This window comes from Trachurus trachurus (genome assembly GCF_905171665.1).
Source record: "Trachurus trachurus genome assembly, chromosome: 16".
In the NCBI taxonomy this organism is placed as follows: domain Eukaryota; kingdom Metazoa; phylum Chordata; class Actinopteri; order Carangiformes; family Carangidae; genus Trachurus; species Trachurus trachurus.
Window position 1 is genome coordinate 6,942,710 of NC_139902.1, and position 25,814 is coordinate 6,968,523.

The 25,814-nt window shown below is 42.3% G+C and overlaps 2 protein-coding genes across 3 annotated transcripts in view; both read left to right on the forward strand.

Moving 5' to 3' along the window:
* The first annotated feature begins 232 nt into the window (after positions 1–232).
* rbm8a (RNA binding motif protein 8A) lies at positions 233–4,416 on the forward strand. 2 transcript variants are annotated; one of them, XM_083989584.1, is made up of 6 exons: positions 233–339; positions 924–983; positions 1,082–1,159; positions 1,870–2,006; positions 3,206–3,342; positions 3,921–4,416. In XM_083989584.1, the coding sequence occupies exons 1-6, from the start codon at positions 273–275 to the stop codon at positions 3,967–3,969; spliced, it is 528 nt and encodes a 175-aa protein (XP_083845710.1). In that variant the 5' UTR covers positions 233–272; the 3' UTR covers positions 3,970–4,416. The 2 variants fall into 2 exon arrangements, with proteins under 2 accessions (XP_083845710.1, XP_083845711.1); XM_083989585.1 differs by having other exon boundaries at positions 265–333.
* Positions 4,417–4,815: 399 nt separating this feature from the next.
* otud7b (OTU deubiquitinase 7B) overlaps positions 4,816–25,814 on the forward strand; it is a 39,098-nt gene continuing 18,099 nt past the window's right edge. Inside the window, exon 1 of the mRNA XM_083989685.1 lies at positions 4,816–4,984. The gene's annotated coding sequence lies outside the window, so the exon portion shown is untranslated. The remainder of the gene's footprint in view (positions 4,985–25,814) is intronic.

Here is a 25,814-nt window from a genome sequence, read left to right on the forward strand (position 1 = left end):
TCCAAAGTTACTGTGAAAAACTAATGAATTACATCTTATTTCTCTGAATTGCAAAAACAACAACAAACGAATGATCTAAAGTGTGTATTGGTATTACCGATGCTTTTTTCACAGGAAAGACTCTGTGAAAAATCTTAAAAGGTTTCTTTCCAGATTCTTACTGGTATTACCTTCTTTACGTACTTCTACGCAAACTGGCAACATCCGCCGGCACATTTACTCTTTGTACTTACGCACGTTGCGTAGCTCAGTCGTAGACACACACAGACAACATGGCGGACGTTTTGGACCTTCATGAAGCGGGAGGCGAGGACTTTCCTATGGATGAAGATGGTGATGGTGCGATTATTATTTGGAGCTCTCCGCGGTAGATGCTCTGTGTTCCCGGTGTTCAAATTATGTGAAAATATTGAGGTCTACGTCAAAAATGGCCGTAGCAGACGATGTAACAAACGCAGCCTGCGTGGTAGCAGGCCTGAGAAATGCTAACATGAAGCTAACCACACGCTGGAGGTTAATTCAAACGCTCTCTGGCGTTCGTTAAACTCGTCTTTAAACTTTTACCAAGTGTTTCCACTTCAGACATTATAAGCAGCCTCTCATATCTGTTACTTTTCCTAACGCCACGATGTTTACCGTGTTAAAGTCTGAACTACCAACCCTTTAATGTTGTTAGCCGCCGCTAGCACGCTAGTTGAATCCTCTCTAAGAAGTTGCCTAAATGTTACTATTATGTTGCTTCGATTAAAGTGTTTGTGTAATTAAACATGCGGCTCTTACGTTTTGGTGTCGGTTTGGTGTTATTGTAGCATGAGCTACATTATATTACTCTGTACATCATTGGGTCAAACTTTGGGAGCGCGGCAACAGATGTAGCAACAAACATTGCAAGGGGTTTGACCAGCTCCATTCTCTTTCCCCAGAGAGCATCCATAAGCTGAAAGAGAAAGCTAAGAAGAGGAAAGGACGAGGTTTTGGCTCAGGTGAGTTATCACTGTTATGAATTTCGTTTGTGTACCCCAACCCGTTCTTGTGTAACAGGTTCATTTAATTATATTGTTATGTGTGTTGGTGTTTGTAGAGGAGGGGGCCAGGTCCAGAATCAAAGAGGACTATGACACCGTGGAGCAGGATGGGGATGAGCCCGGCCCTCAGAGATGTAAGTGCTGCTGTTCCTATTAAAACTGAGAGCTGAACTGATACAGTCAAGTCTGTTGAACGTGTTCAAAATTGCATATACTATTTGTCATATTGCAATATGTTACCTTGTCAGTTGTTTATGAAAAAGATTGGTCTGCAACAATGCAGAAAACTAATATGTGACACATGTCCATTGTCCAATTTGGGTCATTTTCCAATAGTGTAAGACCTCTGCATTTAAATACCAGTCTATCTACTGCACCCGTCACAAGTTATCTTTTTTCCCAACTAGGTAGCTTGAAGTGATGACATAACTCGTCTGTGAACTAGAATAACTTACAGATACTGTTGTATTTGTCTATATTTGTGCTGTTGTGTTAAATATTTCTTTCTTATAAACAATTTCCTGTTTGTCTCGTACACTAAAAGCAGTGACAGACACCAAAGATAATTAAAACAAAAACAAAAATGTCATAAATTGAATGGGTAAAAACACAAACAAAACTTATTAGGAGTAAATCATGGCAAGGAAGTTGCAGTATAAAGAATGAGAATAAATTGGATTAAAGAAGAGATGTTAAACACTCAACAGTTTGCTGATCTCAAGGGGGGAAAGTGTTTCACAGTCCAGGAGCTGGCACATACAAGTCAAGTGATTGTAACTTTTGCCATAATAGTTTATCCCTTTGCCTGGTTTATTATTTGACCTCTGTCTTGATCTTGTTGCAGCTGTGGAGGGCTGGATCCTGTTCGTGACAGGTGTACACGAGGAGGCCACAGAGGAAGACATTCATGACAAATTTTCTGAGTTTGGAGAAATCAAGAACCTGCATCTCAACCTTGACCGCAGAACAGGTTATCTCAAGGTGAGACAAGGGACTGTGTTGTGAGCCTGTTTGGGAGTTTCACAGTATCCTTATTTTCGATGCACACTTGTTTTATAGTTCTAATTGACACATCATCTGGGCCACTTATTTACTTACGATATTAGATTTATGTTTTTTTTTTTTTTTACTTGTACATCTATTTTTTAAATTATCCAATATATGGTCAGCTTGGATGATACATATACAATTATACAGCTAATCTGCTAAGTAAGGTCAGGTCAGACAGACAAATGCGATGCGTAGTATAAAACTCAAAAAGGAGCAGAAACAGACTGATGTACTGATGAAGCCCTGCAACTGTTTTCCCATGTTCCAACTGGGCTGCCGTCTGTTTTTAACACTGTGGCTGGAAACAGTAAGTTACCTCAGTTGGAAAATTGAACAACTGCCCTGATTTAGCTGCCTTTGCCTTATTTAATATCCTATTAAATCTAATGCTGATGATCTAACCCAGAAAGTTTTATTTTCATTATTTCTTTCTAATGCAGGGGATGATGTACAAACCCAGAGTTGTTTTCTGTATTCTGTCTTTTTTTCATCATCACAAGTATTAAAACAATCTGCTATTGCAGGCACAATGGACGTAGGTTAATCTGTGAATCACATTCCTCATACCGGGAAAAAATGACAGACATCGCAAGACGGGCAGGATTAAAATGACTAGACAATGTGCAAATATTGTTTCAGACAGTTTTTGTTTTTCCTGGTCCAGATTCATACATAGTTTTTTTTTCTTAACATTTCAGTATGAGCTGTACTTAACAGCCACAAGGTGGCAGCATTGTTTTAAATATGAAGTAAGAACAAAGCACCTTTGGCCTGAAACACTTTACTGTCTTCCATCAAAACATTGAGTGTCCTATAGTATTACAGGCTGTTGGAAAATTGACATGATGTATTAACCATCAAATACACTTAATTTATTGTCTCTTCAATGGGTCAGAGACATATCTGGTGTTGATCGTGCCTTTGTGCCAAGTTGAAAATGAGTCTGCTGAGTAAGCCCACTGGTTTCTGCAGAGTCATAACACCTATAAGCCTGAGGAATGTTCTTTGATGATCAGTTGTTCTGTTTGTCTTGTTTTTTGTTTTGTGTGTTAAACATTGCCCAATGCCCAGACAGTGTTGCTATGAGTGTGCAATGATGACTCTAATGATGTCCTAATAACTGTCCCTAGGGGTATGCACTGGTAGAGTATGAGACATACAAAGAGGCCCAGGCTGCCATGGAAGGGCTCAACGGTCAGGACATGATGGGCCAGCCGATCAGCGTTGACTGGGGATTTGTCAGAGGGCCTCCCAAGAACAAGAGGAGGTGAGGCTGCCGTGTTCATTGATGAGTTTTGCTTGTGGCGACAGTAACTTGTTGGTACAAGAAGTGTTATCTGAATTGTACATGTTGCACTTTGTCAATTACAATGTTGGGTGAATACTATGATGATAAAATGTGATTTTATCTTACTAAACATGGCTTGTTTGTAATGTTGCCAATGTATTTATTGTATCCAACTATCCATCTAGGTCAATGTGAAAAAATTGCTCCAAATTATTAATTCAATTTGGTTTTTCAACACTAGAATTGTGTGATTGAAAGTAGACAAAGACATAGGGGGTTAGTCTATTTTTCCCTGTATTTCCTCATATTCATCATCTCACAGTTTTGGAGTAAAGGTCAGTTGTCATACGGTTCTTTTCTTTGACAACTGCACTGCAGTCGTCCATTGTTGTTTGGCTGCAGTCATTTTGGTTCGACTGCTTTCTTTCCAGCAGTCAGGGGTATTTTAAAGAGGGCTTTATCCCGAGCCATGAGTTTGTGAAAGCCATCAACCTTTATTCCAGAAATGACAGAACAGTATTTTCCTCTTTCTAATCCGACCATTTGTTTTGTCCCAGGGCTGGTGGACGGAGACGCAGCAGAAGTCCAGACAGGAGGCGGCGTTGAGTTTGGTAGTCGTCACTGGCCAGAGGAGATGTCTGTTGCTTTGACAGGAATCTTATAATCTACCCATCTTCTCGTACAGAGCTAACTAATTTTTGTTTTTTGTACAATATTTTTCAGTAATAGTTGTATGGCATATAGTTGTGAAATTTCAAATACTTTGAAAAGGAATTGGTTTTGTTAAAATATAAAAGAAGGTGTCTAAAGCAGCATTCCATTTTATTGTAAAATGTTTATGCTGCTTTACAATGTAACAGACAAGATATTCTCCAAGCTATGTCAGTAAAACTTTGTTTATACTTCCAATAGCCAACTTGTAGGTCATACATGTTTGTGGTGATTCATTTTTTTCCTCAAAATGTTGTTTCGGTTTTCTCACTGCTACATGCATTTTATTGTGCTGGGACTGCTTTGTTTTGTATTACTTTGGGAAAATTAAACTTTTAAAATCCAAAACGTGTGGACTGTTGTGTTTTTATTGTTTTTAGCACCGTTAATGACGTAGGGTTTACATCATCCGAGATGACCTCACCCGGGCAGTGGTGACGCCCCGGCTATTTTGTCAACTCTGAAGCACCTGTCACTCTGGACTCGGTGACACTCATAGGCCACTTGCACAAAACCCCTGGCCCCTTATTTCCCTGCAGCCAATTGCCAAATGAACGTTTTTTACTTGGTTGCTCTCATTTGGTGTTTACTCTATCGGAGAACGTCAGTCAAAGCCTACGTGAACAGCCATTGGTTCCTATAAATGTCAATAAAATGGACTCTCCTCTCTGATTGGATGGTTATGTGTGGGGGCGGGCCGTAGTTCTTCGGTTGACGTTGTTGTTGTAAGTGGTGGAGAAATTACTTTGTCGGTTGTGGTCCGGTTTGGGATTTCATGCTTACTTCCAGCCGTGAAGATGCTAAAAAGTTAGGAATTGTTGGTCGTGGAAACGTTTATGTTATTCCCAAGTCGACGCTTGCTCGGAAACTTAATGGGACGACGGAAACAACATCTGCGACGCCGTTCAAGGTAAGCAGTAAAGGGATACTCCAGCTACCAGCGTTAATGTTAGCTAACGTTAGCTGCTGATTAGCCAGGCTGGAGGTAGCCACTTGCTAGCCCAAACGTTACGGTCCGGTCTGCGCTGAAAAATAACCACAACACTTTTCTATGACGAGAGTCCATGCAGGCGCAATGCAGCTGTCTAAAGGCACGGATAAATGGTCTGTTACGTGAAAACTTAAGTTGTCGGGCTGTGTGTTAACGGTGCCCGAGCCCCATGCGTTTGAACGCCTCAAATGCGTTTATGTAAGCATGTGTATTGTTCGTTGATATTTTGTTTCGGAGAATAGTCGTAGCCATAATAGCTGGCCCAGAGTCAACATTTAGGACATCAGACATTATCATCAACCAGCATCGAGCTGTATCTGTTTGCCATTGCGAGCAGGTTGGTGAACAGAATTGTTTACATTAGCTTTTCAGGCTGCCTTTAGGTTAAACGCTGCATTATAAAGTAACACTGAATGGGAGGCAGGTCCTATATTTTCCCCTCTTATCACTCCTGTTTTTGCATGCGTTAGATCTTTTATCAGATAGCTTTCAAAGAACCTGCCAGTCACGATCCAGATTATCTGAGCCCAGGTTTTTATTTGAGGTGCATGCGTGATGTAACGTTTACTTTTAGCATCAGCTTAGAGTTCACAGTCATAGTCCCTCATGTGTATTTTCGTACTTATAATAGGAAACGACTGGTTTTTTAATGTTAAGTGACTAACCTGATCGAGTGAGTCAAGTCAGCAGCGCAATTTCTTCCTCTACACCAGTCCCTGCCAAATATATGTGACTGCTGCCTGAGCTGTCTGCCCAGTCAGTGGATCAGGGCTCTGTGCTCGTTATGAAACTGGGACTCGGGGGTCTTTTAGCCGTCATTTCCAGCATCACCGCGATGGGAGAGGGTAGCGTTACACTTTGTCTTGAATTATTCAGGTCTTGTATGCGTGGCCCTCTTGTTTGCTCGGACACCAGGACAAACAGTCAACGTGAAAAAGTAGGACAGAGGTAGAAGTTCTCCGCTGCAGTTTCTAGCCTGCAGGGACCGCTTATGTTGTTATAAAGCTGCTGGAAACACATGCAGCTGTAAGAGGGGGGAAACCTTGCGAGGTTGATGGAATTTCAAGAAACTGGGTATGGTATTGTGTAGTAGGAAAAAGAAACGCATCCAAGTCCAAGTCTTCCACCTGTATTCATTCATTCCAGTGAGTATAGGGCCCAGACAACAAGACACAAACTGATGCAGAGGAGACTGGTGATCGGCAGCAGTGTGGAAAGTTCCAACAAACTACCATTTTTATCTCCTAAACAGAGAGCAAATTTGTCCGATCTGTCTTTCCCTAAAGCAAGTGACCACCTGTGTGTTTATGCATGAATGTATCTCCCCAGATGATGACTTTATTTAAGTTTCCTGACGGTGCTAAAATGCACTGTGCAGTGATGCTGCCAGACCATAAAGATCTTCATACCCTGCTAGTATAAAGTCTCTGTCAGGGTGTGTGAGGTTGCACTGTCAGGCTTCATTATGCAAGCCTTGAACACTTCAAGGAACATATTGATGCACACAGCAGCACAGCCAGCACCTCGGGCAAGTATTTTAAGTGGGGGTGTAGCATCCTTCCCTATGCAGTACACATTCCCAATTCACACAGGGTGAGGAAGGAAAACATCAGTAATTTTGTCTCACTGACCACACGGTCAGACGATAAACATAGTCGAGCCACAGTTGATCAGATGATCGATCCCAGTTTGAATGTTTGAATGTGTTTATTGGTCAGTGCACTTAAGAAATGCAATCAATCATGACCTATCAAAGCTTTTCTGTTGACTTACTGAAGTTATTGTTTTGTTAATCCAAATCAAAATGTGTGGTTAGATCTGTACAGCTTAACTGTATTGTGCTAATCATTTCACAGTATCATTGAAGGAGTATGATATACAGGCGATGACACAGCTGATAATAATAGTAAATTGTTTTCTGTTGCATTCACTGTTAGTCAACATACCGTACTGGGTGTTCATAACACGAGTCGGCCACCGTCACCACTGCTGCTCAGCCTGTCAAAATACAACGCTCGCTTTTTGCAGTGAATGTTTTCACACCGTTGGTCTGTGACCATGTTGTTACCACACTGACTATATAAAAGTGTGTATGCGGGCACTTGGTATACATTTTGGTATCAATAATAGTACAATGACGGTGTTGTTGATACCAGCTAGCAGATATTTGGTCTGTAATGGTGCCAAGAAGGTGCATGTCGTCCTGAGGAGAAGGGTTTGTCTTGGAGCTGCGTGGCTCAGTGGCAGTGTGTTTATCAGCACACTGTTTTTCTTTTTTCTCTATTGCGTTATCATATCATAAAACACTTATCATACCTTCAGTAGTTAAATTGAAGTAGTCCCAGGTTATAATTTGTCAAAGATTGCAGTTGGTTTATCTCTGGTGACACACGTGTTTATTCTGGAGCATTACTGAAGCATTCAGTCTTATTATCGTAACTATCACCTACTCAATATCTTTAACATGGAACATACTAATTTTGTGCAGGACGGCTGTGGCTGTTTTGACTACCTTGGTGAATATAGTGTTTCACAGGGCAACCATGCTGCTTCAGCAACACAGACGGTATGAAATTTTAAATTCGTCCCTTGTCGGGCTCCCCCAAACAGCTGCTCCCTAAGTGTGTGTGTGTGTGTTTGAACGCGAAGGATCCAGTGTCAGTTTCAGAGGCTGGCTCTTTGGCCGCGGAGGTATTCCCATAGGATCTCTCTCTCACTCGGTCAGATTAATAAGTTACTAGATGGATGCCTCTTCAGGTTAGTAGGGCAAACACAGTTTTGTGTCAAACGAACCACGTTCCACTTAATTTCGCAGTGTAGCCCATTTCGTAGACTGGAAGAGGCATCAGAGCAGGAGTGAAGTCGAGCACTTCATACTGAAAGCAATTGTTAACATCAATAAAATAGCACATGAAAAAAACTCCCATCCATAAAGCTCGGTATTCATGCTCTGATCTCTGAACAGCAGGTCTGGTACAGACCGTAGCAGACGCGATAGGAAAGAGAAAACTACCTCCGTCCCTGCATGGCCACAGTGAGACGGGGATCAATAGGTGGCTTGTCTCTGAGAGGCCTCTGTGTCCAGACAGCAACTCATAAAACTTTTTTGCAGACCCACCCTCTCTCCAGCATGGCTGGTTGCCTGCCAGTCTTGTGACACAGCAGCCCGCCTGTGCCCAGGACCGCCTGTGTGTCGGGGTGGAGAGACCGAGAACCGAGGCATCTACCTGTGTGCCAGCAGCTGCTTGACTCTCAACAGCGCATTGTGGATAGCAGCAGGCCTTTTAGGATTATATTTAGATAATTCACACAGTTGTTACACAACACTCTAGCTATGAAGTGGGCTGGAGCGGTAATATGAGGAAGTCTTATGATACCAAGCAACCAAAATACCATACAGCACGACATGCCACTCCCACAAGTGAAGCTATGGTAATGAGAGCTTGCTGTATCACTTACTATAAGCGCCTCACCTTGTCTTCCTCTATATACAGTACAGGGTGGGGGAGTGAATAAAGACCAGTCTGATCTGCCTTGTGAAAATGATTTAAAGTTAATTCATAACATTTCAAAGGTGGCTCACATAGTGTTGCGTGCCCAAAGAAGCAGAATCGTCTTTTGTGTCACCTCTTGTTTGTGACTGTTGTTGCTTTTTGTTAACGTTGTCGGCCTGTTGCGGCCTGTCAATGCGAAGGCATTTTCTCGTGCGTTGAAATAATGTGGCTGTTTTTGACAAAATGAGACAAAGTCAAAATACTTAATTGTCTTGAAATAATAAGGCTTATGATATCAAAACCTGAAAGACACACAGTCTTGGTTATTAATTTGGTGCACTCCCCTTACATGACCTCTGTTTTTTCTTCTTTATTTTTTAACTAAATTCTGTCAAATATAGTAAAATTATTGTTTTTCTTCTGTTATCTTCTTACAGAGCTTAAGTGCTACCATGTTGTAGGCCTTTTTTATGTAACAGCATTTCAAGTTAATCAACAATTAACATCAGTGAAATATTAAGTGTAGGGTCAAAAATGTTAGAGAGTGAAATTGGAAACGATGACCTTATCTTAGAAAAGATAACCCTTATAAAAATAACCTTATAATAATGAATGACATACTGTTTAATGTGGCGTGCTCCAAAACGGATAAACTGGCCTTGTTGCAGCTTTATTAGTTTGTGAGATCTGTTGTCATATTGATATCCCTTTGTGCTGCTTTCAGACCTTCTGACAAATAAATGGAATTCAATCTAATATGATCGGACTCTGTGATAAAGTCACTTCACAGACTGAGTCGGACGACAGAAAGCTACAGCCCGTTACTGTTGTATCTGATAAACAACAGTATTGTTAAATCTGTTAGCTGTATCATAGCAATTGAAAAATTAGATTTAGATTCCACTGTTAACACAGAAACAAAAAAAAGTGTAGTTTTTCCTGTATGGTCTGAGAGATGTGGCTCCCTCCCTCCCTCCCTCCCTCCCTCCCTGCTCTGTTGATCCAGGACAGCAGGAGTAATCCCACACACAGCCCTGATGAGGAGCCTGCCACCCAGCATGACATCACACAGGGAGTGACGTGAAGTCACCCTGCTGTGTACAGGGCCCGGCCTGCAGCACGTGGGGATTCACATGAGCATTAGTCCTGCCCGCCCGCAGAGGCTGGTGCTCGTTTAGCCGCTGGCTTTAGCTTTAGCCGGGTTTGGTTGGCTTCACATTCAGGCTGACTTAGCAGGAGCTGATCTTGAATGTTTGACTGCGTCCTGTCTTCTTGTAACATGAGGGGCTGCAAGTGATAGATCTATTTTATTTCCAGGGTCAGAGCCTTTTTGGAGTCGACGCTCTCTAGTCTGCAGACGGTCTTGTTTTGCAGGAGTGGAATGAATGTAATTAATTCTAAAACACCAGAGCCTAAGATCACATTAGTGTCGAAGCGACGTCTTAACATTCCTTCAGGGTTGATATGCAAATCAAAGCAGGAGTCATCTCACTCGTCTTTTTACGTAATATTAACCACATTGTTTGTAGACTAAGCAAAAGGGATATTTTGGCATCACTGCCAATCCTGAAGCAGCACTTGTTGCCAGTGTATAGTGTAATCTACAAATACGCTTCAGACCAATGTGAGAAGTTAAATTTAGCAGCTTTAGATGTTATGTTTTTAAATATTTCTTTTTCTAAATAATTTTTATTTGAGTATAATATTTTTCTAGCTTTCACAATTGACATAACATTACAAAGATACTTCTTCTTTTGTCGTGTATTATTAATATAAATAGTGTTAGGTCAAGAAGCTGTTTCTAGTTGGTTGTTAAAAACATTAACTTTTGGGAGTGATGTTCTGCTTTGCAAAACAACAGCATGAAAAAGCTCTCCAAAACTAAATTGAAATCTTGTGGGTTTATTTTTTAACTTGCAGTCTCTTGCCTCCCATCAGTAGATGCTTTCAACTAAAGTGCCGAGCTTAAACATGGCAGTATACATTTGAAGTCAAGTGTGTGGGCCCTGTGGGAGTCCTGTAGTATTCACGCTATGCTTGGCCTATATTTGCAAACACATTTCAATTATTTAAATCATCTTAATCATTGTATGTAGACTTGTGCATATTCTATAACTCACTGTTGAACATCCCCAGCCTTGGCTAATAAATAGGTGGGCAGTGTTCAGATGGATGCAGAGGCTGGTGTTTCTTTACAGAGGCTAGAAATCGATAAAGAGGCTGTCGGGGCCAGATGAGGACTTCTCACCCACAGAGTCTGGAGTTCAGGTCGGCATCTTTCCGGAATACAGAACGAAACCGACGTTTAACGTGAAGCAGTTTATCCATCTATCTCTGCACAGCCGTCCTTCAGAGGCAGAACAACACCGTGTGCTCTGCAGCAGCACTCACTCGTCATGTTTTGGCTCCCCCCCCGCCCCCCCTCCTGCACTAAAACCGTAACGCATTGATCGCAGATTAGCTTCCACATCCCTCCCTCACTTTGAGGATCAGATACCCTCATTACATTTTCTGCTGTTTCAGGTCTCCACCACCTGACACTGTGCACAGTGTAATGTGGTCTTTGTGTGGAATGTGGGAATGTCACTCTCGGTCCCTCGTATAGCCCCCTCTCTGCAGCAGCCTGCTTTCATGTGGCTGTTAATTAGCACTCCTTGACTCGTGATTACTGGGCCCGACTGTGGTGGCACACACCCCAGGCACCAGCTAGGAACTTGCGAGGCCAGCTAAATAAACCGCCTCAACACTCGGACAGTGGAGGAGAAAATAAATCTTCCCCCTATGGGTGGACAGTGTTAAAAGCCCTGTAGTGCAGAGCCACCGTCTTCTTTGTTCACCCTGCAACACTTCACCTAAAAAAACCAACACCAACCGTCAGCTGCGAGGAACTTGTACAGAGCGTGTGAGGCTGATGTAATGTTGGCCATCTGCAGTGCATGCCAAAAATGATTGGACCGCGGACAGGCCGATTTCACTCATAGGTGGCAAAAAAAAAAAAAAAAGATTGTATGTGGCATATCCATAATTCAAAAATCATTTTGCAACACTTAAAGCTGCATCTAAAAAGGATTTTCTGATCATGAATCCATGAAGTTTGCTCAGTAAAATATGAAAAATGACCACCACAAGTTACTGATAATGTCACTCAGATGTTGAATTGATCTCTTTAGTGTCATCATCATTCATGTAGTTGTTAATTTGCAACTGAAATCTTGCCCCAAAAATCTAATCTGAGAAAGCTTTTTCGTCCACTCAGATGTGAGATGGTTGTTTCATGCTGTGCAGTTTTTTTTTTGGGAACAGTGGACTGAGTGAATTGAGAGGTCTCTGCTACACGCTCTGCTTCACCATGACATCAGCTCTCAGACACTTTGATAAACACTTGTGCTCAGAAGCTAAAGCTGCCTATTTCAGCTGGCTGAATTCGGCTGTTATTACTTTGCTCCAGCGATTATCTGTAAGAGTCCACATTAGGCTGAAGGAAACCTCTCTCCACTGACCAGGAGATGTTTGGTCTGAAGCCACGTCCCCCTGTCCTCAACCAAATTTACACCTCGTCGCAGTAGTCGAGGATGACTTTAATAAGTCATTTCAAACCTCTATTGTAGGAGTGTAAGAACAACACATCCGCAAGAGTTATAATTCCTTTTTGTTAGTGGAAATAAGGCCTTTATGGGTGTCAGGCTTCAAGAGATGACAGATGACATCACCAACATGTGATTGTCTTCAGTTTAGGCATTAGGTGTTCACCGGGGCGTTTTGTTTCCCACTGTGAATGAATGTTGCTCGTCTGCACCGTGCAGGGTTTCTATGTTTAAACTGTGATTGTGAGCAGATTATTTTTAGAAATCTGAAACAGGAGGTTGCACTAATTCTGGCAACCCAGAGATTAGGTGGTGATTCTCTGTATGCCTTGGTACTCTAGTTGTGCTTACACAGTTGCTGCGGTTTAGACGCAAGCAGAGCTATACCCAGAGCAGTGTTCATTTGTGGTATAAAGTTCAACACCACTGCAACCTGAGGTCAGCAGCACATCATTCGGCCCTCTATATACCCACCAAACAATAAGGCCTGAGGTCAAAATCGTTTTCCTCACCTTACTTCGCCGTGAGCTGTCGCAGAGAAAAGAGGCCGGCCGTCGAGTTCACATGGATCAGGTTTGGATGTTTGGGAGCCAGCGAGCAGGACAGGGAGGCCGCGAGAGGGAAGTCAGACTTGGCAAATTTTTGTGTGATGACTGGACAGCTTTGGACGAGACCAGCTCCAGTGGCATGGCCTCCAAGAGGGCAGGCACGGTGTGGAATCTCTGACATCAGCTGTGTGTGCATTCGCGGCTGGTGTTGTCTTACACATTACACACACAGACGCCCACAGCTGGCGGTCGAGCCACCGTCAGGGCCGGAGCGTGCCTGTTACATGTTCCACACTGTGAAAAATGCCCTTTATTTTAGGAATAATGATAAACTTGTTTAAGGAATTTTCTGAAATGTGTTTTGTTTTCATGTTAGGGGTCCGTTTTAAAAAAAAAGCTGATGTAACAATGATAGTTTGGAACAGGAAAAAAGCAGATAGCTGATGACTCAACAGATATTGATGTTCCATGTTTCTCAGCGCTTCAGTAACCTGGCGGTGATGCTAACAGGACATCCTGAAGCGTGATTAGGTTGATTACATCACTGCTGTGTGTAGGATTAACATGGGCGATGCTCTGTTCTGTGGTGGCCACGGTTATTTAGACTGCACCCCTCCTTGCATTGTTAAATGCCACTCTTACACATCATTAATGTTTGTGCATAGTCCTGGTGTGTGGATGATCTTTGAGTGTGCAATTACTTGGCAGAGAGAAAGCCAAATTTGTCTTCCCTGCCTCACTGTATTACATAGGGTGTAGAGCTGCAACTAACGATTCCTCTTTTATTATCGATTAATCTGTTGATTATTTAAACAGTTAATCCATTATGTTAAAAAAAATTGAGAAATCTCTTGTTTTGTCCACAAACCAAAGATATACTCAGTTTATTGTCATAATGGTACAAAGAAACCAGAAATATTCACATTTAAAGAGGAACTATGCAGGATTTGTAGCTTAACTAAGCTACGTTTTTACCTTAATTAAACAGCTTTGGAGTAATTGTGATGGTTTAATAAAAGGCTTAACTTGTTACGAGGGAGGATGGAGGCTCTCTGCCTTCCACGTGTGGGTCACTTAGCAACTTTGCAAGATTGGGGCCACCGCCCCGGTGTCCCAGCTCTCGTCTCTGCGCACCTGGACACAAACGCGCCCCGTAACCCATGATCTCTTGTTTATGATAGATAAGACTACACAAATATACACGTCATAACATCATGTAGGATGTATAACGTTATTCACCACTCTATTGATAGCTTTCTCGTCGGCTTTGTCGTAAACAAATGCACTGGACTTAAATAGTTCCTCCTTAAGAAGCTGAAATCAGAGAATTTTGACTTTTTTTCTTAAAAAACTACCCAAACTGATTAATTGATTATCAAAATTGTTGACGATTAATTTAATAATGTTTAATTGTGCGATTATTTGATTAATTGTTGCAGCTCTAATAGGGTGCACAGAGGTTCTAGGTTGCTGCTATACTGGAGACATAACTTTTTGTGGGAATAGATGAAGTGAAAATGGGTCACTCAGCGAATGCGGCTCGTCAGCCCTGCTGTAAAAAGGCTGTTCCAGCATTGTACCCTGGGACCACAGAAGCTTTCTAACATTTCACATTTTATAACCCTATCAGCAGAAGAAGGTAGCGAAGTGGAGAACAGCTTTCTGAAAACATTATTTCAGATGCTGTCGAGAAAACAATTTCAAGTCTGTTGTGCGTTTATGACGGCAGCCTGACTCGAGTGGCACTGTCTGCTTCCCTGTCTCTGGGCCTCATAAGATACTCGTGTCATTGATGTGGTATTAAACAGTTGTTTAACAGCCCCTTCAATGATCAGATATGGCCACTGGCCCACGGCCGTGTTTGTCTTGGACTTGGAAGAAAAACAGAGACGGCATGCTTTCAGGATTACAGACTATCTTCAGACCAATATATACAGTATATATGAATAATGTCATATTAAAATTAACGACCCAATCACACTCGCATTACAAATAAATCTGTCTTTATGTATCGTTAATATTCACTTAGATATATTAATTATGTTGATAAATTAGGTACGCAGTGACGTTAAGTTAATTTCAGGAGAAGAGGCTCTGAGCCAAACAGTGATCTACAGTGTACTGATGGAGGCAGTGCTGCAATTGTTCCACTGATGCCATAGTGTGTATATAGTTTGTATATATACACTATAGAATATGAAACACATCCAGCACCTATTAGTCAAACCAATTCATTTGTCGGCCTCTAGTTTCCTTGTAGGAACTAGGAAGGCGTATCTTTTCCTACTTTTATGAATTTGACTTCCCACTTGTTTTCTAAGTATGTGGTAGGCTTCACACTTGGAGGCCAAGAGAAGCAGAGAAAGATAATTGATGTCCTTATTTGGGAAGGAGATAACCAGTCTGTGCCGCGGCTACATCAGGATTCTTTGCTCCGCTGAAGACAAAAGCTCTCGAGGAATCATGAAGGTTTATGAACCCTAACCAGGTCACTACTAGTTCTTATAGTTCACATGTCAACAACAGCTGCGTGGATGTCCTGTTTCACCGCTCAGTGGCTTCCATTGATTTTTCTCCAATTACAGGCTTTCTAGCATATTTCCCTTTGTCCGGGGAGAATGGCCTCACTGCAATTTACTGTATTGATTTCTGAGATGTAAACCAATAGCAACTGCAAAAACAGTTTCCTCCCTCGCTTGGTGGAGGCAGAATGGGTGAGGCAGCAGTTTACAGGCACAACAGGAAGTAATGGATGACAGTGACCGGCTAACAGAGTCCTACATTTTTAAGTTATGTAATATTAGGTGAATTAATGCCCATTCTCTTGAACCCCTTGTATAATAAACATATTAGTTAGAAGTGCTCTGTAGAGCTGACTTTGAAAAAGGGGGAAGGGAAGTGATTTTTTTGCTACACAAAACCCTGTCTCTGCAGTAGCGTGATATTAGCCACAGGGGGTATTTACAATGCAATGCTTATCATACGCTCTGGCATTATACAAGCCCTTGGAAAGTAATGTGTCTAGCTATTCATGTGATGCATCCAGTTGCCCTTGAAGATAACTGATGTTGCAGAAAATTTCAAAATTGGCAGAGGTGGTCTGCTTTTTCTTTTGTGTACGCTGCTTGAAATATGTGTGTTTTGTCAACACAACCACCACATTGTCAGAAAAATGAAAACATTACCCAGCTGTACAGAATGATATTATTCTATACCGAGTAAGGATTTTGCATCCTGTGCTCTCAGCTAAGGTCTAACACCGAGGGTGGAGACCTGAGCCCAGTGTAAGGCAACGTTCACGCTGCAGTCCTTAATGCTCAATTTGCTCGTTTTGGATCTAAAATGTGGCCTAGATTCCAGTGTGAACGGTTTGCGGTTCTGAACTGACCTGCATGCGCTAAAGAACAGTAACAATGACGCCAGGCGCAGCACGCTGTTGTACAGGAAACATAGAGGGAATGAGTATTTTTACTTTTATTTTTGAAATGTCTGTGAAATGGAAGCTGGAAAATGTCTGAGCAGCTGCTGAGGAGGAAAAGAGTGAAGAACAAGAGCCAAACTCTGTATTTTAGTTTCAGTTAGGCTACCATTGCTTCAGTTTAGATCCTAAAGTGTCTCAACCCGCTGGGCAGTGTTCGGTTTATTAAGAAACAACGTTGACAAGGTTATTACATCCCAAAGTTTAACACCACGTGTCTCTCCTCTCCTTCAGCGCTCACGTTCTCGCCGCTGCACTTCAAATTATCCAACGTTTTATCGAGCCAAACAAAACTCAAGTAAACACTGTGAAGTGACGTAAAAGTCGCATCAAATCCACCATAGCTGTTTGGAAAAAATCGGATCTGAATCAGATTCAGGACCAAATATGGAAGTGGTCTAAATCTGATTTGAAAAAATCGGATCTGGGCCAGATTTGAGTGTTCACACTACTCTGAAAAAATCTGGGCTGGGCCAGGTTTTGGAGAAAAAATGTGAAGTGCTGTTTGGGTTGGATTCTGTCACGTGGACTGAACAATAAACAGACAAGAGCACTTGACTTTTGAACTACTAAGTGGCTGAGTTAATAATACTATTTTTAGCTTATGATTTATGGTCGGCAATAGCAGACCAGACACAGTTAGTGTTCAAGCTATGAGTGTGTGAAGAACTGTTAATGACAATCTGCCTATAGCCTGTGTAAAACAACACCAATGTCATTTACGAGGTGGCCACACAGGTTTAATCAGGGTGAAGAGGCATCGACAACAACAACTGTGCGACAGGGTAACACACACACACACAGACACTCTGGTTGGTACGGGCCGGGACTCAGGTTTGGTTACTGCTCGAAGGACTCGGGTCAGGTTTGGACGGAAACACACAGTCACTGGGACACTGTGTCCGTGTGCAGCGGCAGAGCCATTGTGCCGCTCCATTCATCTGAGAAACCCTGGAAGAATGGATACAGGGCTTCCTCCAGCCCTTAAACAGGCTGCCATCAGCCTCACTCTCAGCCGGAGCTCTCATATTATGTAATGAGTCAGTGTAGGCTGCCTGGGCTCAGGCAGTAACCAGATTACAGCACTCCGCAGATAAAGACAGCTGAAGGACGGCTATCTCGCCACACCTTTGTTTTTCCTCCTCAGTTTACTCCACAGCTTCTAGTCGGTTGTGATTAATTGTTCACAGCGGTCCCTGCCCTGTTTCTGGAGAATAGAATTTACAAGGAAAGCATTTTCTCTGTTTACTCCTACATGGTTTTATGAATCTGTGGGTTTAAGGACACAGAGGTAGGCCCATCACAGACACTTAGAGCACTTACTACTAGAACTGACAGCTCAGACAAAATCAGACTGATTGAGACTTAAGTGCATCCCTTGTGGACATGTTAGTTTTCCTACAGGATGTCTCCAAAGTCCAGCTTTCATCTGACAGCATGGCCGACCACTGATAGTGGTTTGTTGAAGCGATCCTTTCAGCTTGAACTGCCTGTGCCGTGCGTCATCGTACCACCACAACTTCTCTTTTTCATGTCGATTAATTTGCTGATTATTTCCTTGGTTCTAATTTTATCAGCTGCCTATATCATCCACTTTGAGTCACAACCATCATGCAATCTGTTATATAAATAGTCAAAGTCTATGCAGACCCACCACAGTCAACGGGCCTGTCGTGACTCACTGTGGTTAGTCCATCGAATCTCAAAGTGAATCTAGAGATCGCATCCATGACGGGGACAGAAAGACAGTCTCTGGTCACTGATCTGAGCTCTGTGTTTAATGATATTGCGTCCGGCTACGATGTGAAGGCTGTGGAAGTCAAAAGGGAACGGGGTGTGGACGCTGCTGTATTCAGCCTGTCCCTGCTGCTAACAGCTGCCTGTCACACTGATGTCAACACAAACAGTGCGGATGAATTTTTACAGCCGACTTTTGGGTTTCTGCTCTGCCTGCACCCAAAGTGATCATTAAATTTGATGTCTGTACTTAGCTGGAGCATCTGCTGCTGACAGTCCATGTGTAGCTGTTTGAGATAGTGATTATGATTTTTTTTTTTTAATATGCGTAATGATGACACATTAGCACATGTATTTTTTTTTAATATTGTTTCTCGGCTGTTGTTCATGTAGACTTCAATAATGTGGTAATGTGTTCTGTGGTAGTTGTTTTGCATTTGCCAGAGGAATTTGCCAATTTAGCCAATGATATATCTACTGTATAGATTTTTTTATTCAAGGGAACAACAGTGCTGCCCATTTGTTGAATATTGACAAAAAGTCATGTTCACAGGATACATTTCTCAGAGTTTCTCAGAGTCCAAGGGAATGTCTTCATCTGTTATTCTGTCCCACCAACAATCCAAAAACTTAAAGGTCCAGTGTGTAATATTTGTCAAGGTTTATTGGCAAAATCTGAAAATACTACCAATAAATATGTAGAAGTATATTATCGCTATAAAATAAAATCAGTTTGGTTTATAGCCTTATAATTTTTTCTTTTATATAGCCTATATCACAAGGGTCCTGCTTAAAGCTTCAGTTGGTAACAATTATTCAGTCATATTTGCTGGAACTGTCACTATATTCTGATGGTCAGACTTTAAATGAGTAATTCAGGACAAAATCCAACTCCTCTGGCTCTTGGCAGAGGTTCATAATGGTGTATTGTCTTGAAATTTCCAACCAAGACGCGGAGTTTACTTAAGCTTTAAAGCCTTTGGAAACCTGACTATATATAGTAAAAATGCTTATATTATATCAAAGTCAAGTGCCTCATTAAGCATCCACAAAAGTCTGAGTGACAATAACTATTCATAACTATTAGAAAACCTTGTTTAAAAACAGCTCATTTTGCTATTGAGGCACTATTGAGGCCACTGGTCAGGACAGTGTGGGCGTGGCAGATAACGCTATGATTGACAGCTCCATTGTCATAGCAACACGTCAATGGCGACCGTTAAAAAAAAAAAAGTCCTCACCGGAGGACGTGCATCGATTGATTGATGCTATTTAGCAGCTAACTAGTCTACCAGCTTCGTTTTGGAGCATCATAACCGTCTTTGGTCGTAGTCTCACAGAAAAAAAAGAAGCTTTTAACCGTCACTCATGTCTGTGTGAGCGCCAGGAGGGGCTGACTGACACACACACAGAGACAAGGCAGGTCGCACTGGAAAGCTAATAAATGCTAAAAGCTAATCGCCAATTTACACACACACACCCTCCCTCCCTCCCCTCACCCCCCCAAAACACCGGCTGTATCGGCTGTATGTAGAGAGGAGTTGTGGGCACACACACAGACAGACAGACACACACACAGACACAGACAAGGTAGGTCGCGCTGGAAAGCTAATGAATGCTAAAAGCTAATCGCCACACTGGTTGACATGGTTCTGGTTGTGAGGACTAGAGAGGAGTGGTGGAGCAACCGTTAGCAGAACGGTTTTGTTCGCTGCCACTGGGGGGCTGGGTGAGAGAGCTGACGTGGCGATTTATGAGTGGGTAGGATTTATTGCGTGATAAATCCCAGAGATAACTCCGCCCAATTCAAACCTACTGTACAAAACCTTAAAAGACAAATATTTTCAATTTGGATGGAAACTTTTTTCTAATTATTTTTACATGTTTAATAATATGTACATAAGACCCTAAAATACATGGTTAGGAGGCTTTGGTGGATTTGGGTTTCCAGAGGCTTTAAGGTGCGTTCACACCGGACCTTTTATTTTTGTCACTAGCGACAAGTTTACAAATTAAGTCAATGCAAACGGGCGACTGAACGATTAATCGCTCTGGCGAAAAATCGCTGGGGCTCCGAGAGACCGCGACAAAGCGAAAAATCCCTCGTTGCTCGAGATGAGAAATCCCAAGTCTTTGGCCGTCAGTCGCTCAGCGCTGATTGGCTGCCGTAATCCCGGTGGTGCCGGTGTATACAGAGAGACATGGCAGTGGGCATGATGCCATCAAAGCGATTGCAGCTGAGCGTCAGAGCGACAACAAAGGAGCGATACGAGCGACAGCGACAAAAATAAAAGGTCCGGTGTGAACACACCTTTAGAGAGTGTCACCATCTTGCGCCGCCATGTTTGTACGGAATGGAAAATCCAGCCAACCAGAGCGCACGATTCAAGAGTTTCACGTTCATAAATGAACAATAGAATTATTTAATAGATAGCTAAATAATGTCACTCTTTCCCCCTCATTTTACACACTGGACCTTTAACATGTTGAATTTACATTGAATAAAACACTAAAACTGACTTGGCATCTGATTCAGGGTTTCTGTACAGCAGCTTCTAGCTTCTTAATGCCATGTACACTAATAAGCAAATATTGGCTAGTTTGTTGGTCTGAGTGTAGCTGTCAGTTCTCATTACTGTGTCCAAAGGCTGGAAGGTTTTGCTCTGCATCCCACCATCATTCTGGACTGGAGATGGAGCGGGGTTATCGGCCCCGCTCCAACTCCCACCAGTCACATTGCCTTCCCCCTGTTTGCTTACTTCAGGCCCTTTATCTCATTACACATATGGTTTTGCAAGGCTGAGAGGGTGTGTTGCTTTCACTGAGATCACAGGAACAGGTTTCGGTGATTGGACTAAAATAGAACAGACACATTTACAGACATGTCATTTATCACGACCATCAAAGGGTACCAGGACAACTGAGGTGTCCTCTTAAGGTAGTCTGACTAGCACAGACCGATCAGATAATAACTGGGTCAGTGTTAAGTATCAGAGTTTTCCTCTTATTCTTTGACCGCAGCTCCTTTCTCTCTTTATGATAAAGCAGAGCTCTTGTGTCATGTAACAAATTTAACCTTATGAGACAGGCTTCACTTCAGAAGTCTGTTTTCCTCCTGTCACGAAGATCTTGACATCTTGACTTGGCATGCAGAGAAGCAGGTTTTGTTAAACTCTTGCTCCTGATTAAATTACATTACACAAAGTCAAATCTCAAAATATTTCCAAGCTAAAACATGTATTAACTCCTAAATTCATCCTCTAAAGTAGAGGAACACAGGTGTTAGTGTGCATTGTCTGACTCTGATGGTCATGTTTTCAGGAGCAAAAAAAGAGCAGCATTTTGTTAATGTGGGATACAAAGAGTTCAGCTTCTTTCAGCAGGTCACACAATTTATTGATGCAAATGAATTTACCTTCCTACAAAATAAATTGCATTATTGGTCTTTAAATCATAAAATATTTAAATAATTGCCCTATTTATGGGCTAGTGCTATTAAAGGGTAGGGCACCACAGGTCTTTATCAACATTGTAAAGTATAGAATTAATGGTGTTCTTACAATTTAGGTCATGCCATATTGAGCGACCTCGCAGGAGTAACCAACACAGCGAGGCATGACAAAGCGTTCAGAGCGCCGGCACCTATTAGCATTTAGGGTAAAGGCCTAGTTTCTCTCTTTCTCTCCCTTTTGTGCGTTCTACATTTCATTGTCTGTTCCTTATCTCGATTCGCCGTGAGCAGTTGAAAATGGCCTCAGCCCAGGCTGATACCAGCCCACTGGAAAAACAGTGCTAAATCCTGTCTGGACTGTGTAACAACAAAGACGATGACAACAAAAACAAATGGTTTCATACAAGGAAAGCAATTAAGAAAGCTTGATATAAAAAAAAAAAAAACACAGACCAATTTTAAAAGAAGTCAAAAGTGTAGAGGTAGAGCATGTTCATGGGGGGAATAAGAAAAAATCCAAGACGGAGTATTAATAGAAGAATAGTATAAGTATTAGTGTTATAACGTCAGTCTAAGATGCCTCTGTGTTTATTTATTGAGCTTTCATGGAGCCTGATAATCAGCCTGAATTTACATTCCGTTCATTTCATTACAAACAAACGAATACGACGTGTACAGTGATTCACATGTCTGGAATCAGATTCGCTTTTCTTTCCGATCATCTAAAAATGTCTTGTTTGTGTATTACTGCTTGGTTATGTAGCTGTTTCACCATTTGGCCAGTCTTTTTTAAATTTTTTTATCCTTTACTCACTGATGAGTGTCATCCTCCTTTTTCCTGCCTGTTTCTGAGTTTCTGAAGAAATTCACAATTTATCTGACAGTTTGTCTCGGTTAGAGAACTGGGCTTGTTGGGCCCATCCAGATAAAACCCAATAAACAACCCTTCAGTTCTCCTCCTACTGTCGAGATGAGCAGGACACTGAACCTCTTCAAGTTCCCCTGCTCATTTGTCAGCAGCGATAGACAGCGGCTGCGAGTCCTTTCTGCATGGATTCCATTAGAATATCAAAACATTTCCTTCAAAAGAAGAAGAATAATAATCATCTCAGTGCTACCAAAACAAATTTGTGTTCCTAGTCCCAGCGATGAAGTGACCCTCTCAGCCCACCAAGGGCCGACACAGTGGGCTGCGATGACCTCCCCGTCTCCCTCGGTGATCCCAGCCATTCTCCCGGCCCTCAGCTCAGCACCCACGTGTTGTCAGCAGCTCCTGTTACGTAAGCCCTCCTGCCAGACAAAAGCTCAGCCATCCCAGACACAAATCACTGACTGCCCCACGTTGGCAGCTGCGCCGTTAACGTTAGCCAGTAATCCACACAGGGACTTTCTTGTGGAGAATTTTTTGATGGCTGACAAGTGAGTTTTGACCACAAAACAAAACAAACAAACAAAAATGGTATGAGATATGATTCATAAAGTGTTAGTGTGATCTCTGCATGTCATTGCTGTTAAAGGGATAGTAGCATTTTTTTAAAGTGGGGTTGTATGATCTACAAATAGCCCCTAAGTACTTTAATTGCAGTAGAAGACTCTCTACACTCCTCCCGTTAGCAACACCAGCCCATAGCCCTGCCCAGATATTTACAACATACATTGTTGTGAATGGACCCAAAGAAACGGCCTATTTTCGCGGCCTAAAAGAGGTTTTACCTGAAAAAAAAATACACAGTTCCATTGTTCGCTATAATATAATTTTTTCCAGCCCCTCAAAGTGCAGGAAAAACACAGTTTTTATTTGGATCTAACCTACTGCTGATCGGCGGGCGCTAACCCTGGGCGGAGGGATACGTGAGTTGGTTAGGTCCAATAAAAACTGCGTTTTTCCTGCACTTTGAAGGGCTGGAAAAAATTATATTATAGCGAACAATGGAACTGTGTATTTTTTTTCCAGGTAAAACCTCTTTTAGGCCGCGAAAATAGGCCGTTTCTTTGGGTCCATTCACAACACTGTATGTTGTAAATCTCTGGGCAGGGCTATGGGATGGCGTTGCTAACGGGAGGAGTGCAGAGAGTCTTCTACTGCAATTGAAGTACTTAGGGGCTATTTGTAGATCATACAACCCCACTTTAAAAAAAATGATACTATCCCTTTAATCAGCCTTGAAGCTGATTAATCAGCTTTTCACCTTGGTTTTGTTTTTGGTGGAAAAAAGCAACTGATTGGCTCCCATCATGCTAACGATATGCCAGTGGGATTGTGTGGTACAGTCAGTGACAGACGGTGTTATGGTCTGAGCCACAACATGATGACTTTGAGCCTCATCCTCCCCACGTCCCAAGCAGCCGCCAGAACAGAAAGATCTGTCCACGGAAAAAAAGGGATTTATTTACACAAAAAAATAATACAAAGCGCAACGCACACCGGCGGTGGTGAACGGCACACGTCAAAACAGTGGCTCCCGTTATTTTCTGGCTGGGCTCGCCGCATCTCTTCACGCCAATTGCTCTGTTTCCAGCCGCGCCACCTCTACTTTCCTACTTTCTATCCTCTTCGTCCTCTGTTACAGCAGCTTGTTCAGCAGTAATTCTGCTCTCATTTGCGCTAGTGTTGTTAAACTTGGTATCTGTATGCCTGACTTGTATGGCCATGTGACTTTACATGAAATGCATCGTAGTGGGCTCACAGGAATGGCTGATGTTCCCGGCCCAGGGAAACAACAGCCAGCCTTTTGTTGATCAGTGTCGGTACATTCTGTCCTCAGCCCGTCATTTTTATCGCCCTTTTTCACTGTTTTTTTTTTTTTTTTTCTTTTTCCTGGCTGTCAGTGCTTTGTGTTGTCAGTTGATGTGCCACTATTTGTTGCCTGATAAATGTGCTGATTAATTAAATCTTCAGATTTCCTTAAGGGGCTGCTGGAAAGTAAACAAAGCACCCTGAGCTCCAGGGCAGAAGTCACTGAAGTGAAGTCAGTAACGGTAGAGTTGAAACCTAATAATCGTGAATACACAACGTTGGCACTGCTTTGATATGCCAGCTGTTTAGCTCTAGCAAAGAAAATGCAGGTCACTACAAAAGCTGATCCTGGCTCAGATTTAGCATTTTAACCCCAGTGCAGTGCATGTGTTTGATAAAGAGCTGAAATGAATGACTGTTTTCATTGTTGATGAGTCTTTTGTTGATTTTCTAGAGTCATTGATTAATGGTTGTGTCTATGAAATATGAAAATGCCTGTCAGGATTCCTCAGAGATCAAGCTGGCATCTTTAAACCCAAAGATCATTTATAAGAGTCTTCTTCACATCGGGGAAACTGGAATCAGCAAATGTTACACTTCTGCTTAAAATGTAACTTACAGTACATTCCTCTGAGCTTTTTTGTTGAAACCTACAAAAAAAAAAACAGCAGTAGCCTACAGTACATTTTTGTTGTTGCTAGGCAACCACAAAATCTCCTGCCCTTAACCTAACTGTTGTTGTTGGTAATGAACACAATATATCCTAAATCTCAAATTACAACACTAATTGGCCTCACGGCAAATGAAGGCATATAGTACCAGCAGGTTTCCAGCTATTTCATAGCTAATGCCACCTCTGGATACATCGGACTTGGAGGAAAAAACACAGATGACACCGTCTCCTCTTGATTAAACTTTATGAAATGTAGTGCTCCCTCTGAAAACGCAAGGTTCCCAGGGACAAAGCCTACTGCCGATGGAAAAACCAGCTGGGAAATGACGCATCTCTATGCACAAACTGCATCTTGTCTGATTAGCGTCTTAAGGCATATAAACTCTGGCGTTTTTTTTCCTACTTAGGCCAGTTCATATTACATCTCGCTGAGACCTATAGCAACACGCTCCTGGTCAAAACACAAGCTAACCCACATCCCTGTGCATCCGTCTGAATGCAGTCCAAGTCCTTTCTGATACCCTGTGGCTTTAAATGGTTAACTGGCCCGTATCTGGCTTCTCTTAGGTCGTGTGTATGCGATCAGTGGACCTGCACATAACCGAATTGACAGGCTGCAAGAATGTTAGGAGACCCTGCAGGGGGAGAGACTGCTGCTGAATGCCTGACTTTACAGAGAACGCACTAGAAATAATCTGCTGGCTGAGAGGGGCCTTTTGTACTGAAGTCTGTTCCTCCCCTGTGTGCCTGCGTGGCTTTTAATAATGATGGAGAAAGCGAGGGAGGCAGGGAGAGCGTGTAGCGAGAGGACGATGGAGAAGGTGTAAGAAGAGTAAACTCGTGACTCATCAGGCGCAGTGGAAAAGAGTTCACTGAGTCAGAGATGAGGCAGGAACATTGGGTGGTGGATGAGCCATGGGACGGATGGAAATAAATGACTGTAGGTAGATTTTTTAAAAAACTTCAAGGCAGCATAATGACGGTGTAATTTTTGCACTGCAATGTTGCAGTTAAAATGCCCATAGAGAATTGTCATTATTTAAGCAT

Coding starts and splice junctions, on each gene's coding strand:
- rbm8a (XM_083989584.1), top strand. CDS start 273: ATGGCGGACGTTTTGGACCTTCATGAAGCGGGAGGCGAGGACTTTCCT. Junction 340..923: donor TATGGATGAAGATGGTGATG/GTGCGATTATTA, acceptor CTCTTTCCCCAG/AGAGCATCCATAAGCTGAAA. Junction 2,007..3,205: donor GCAGAACAGGTTATCTCAAG/GTGAGACAAGGG, acceptor AACTGTCCCTAG/GGGTATGCACTGGTAGAGTA.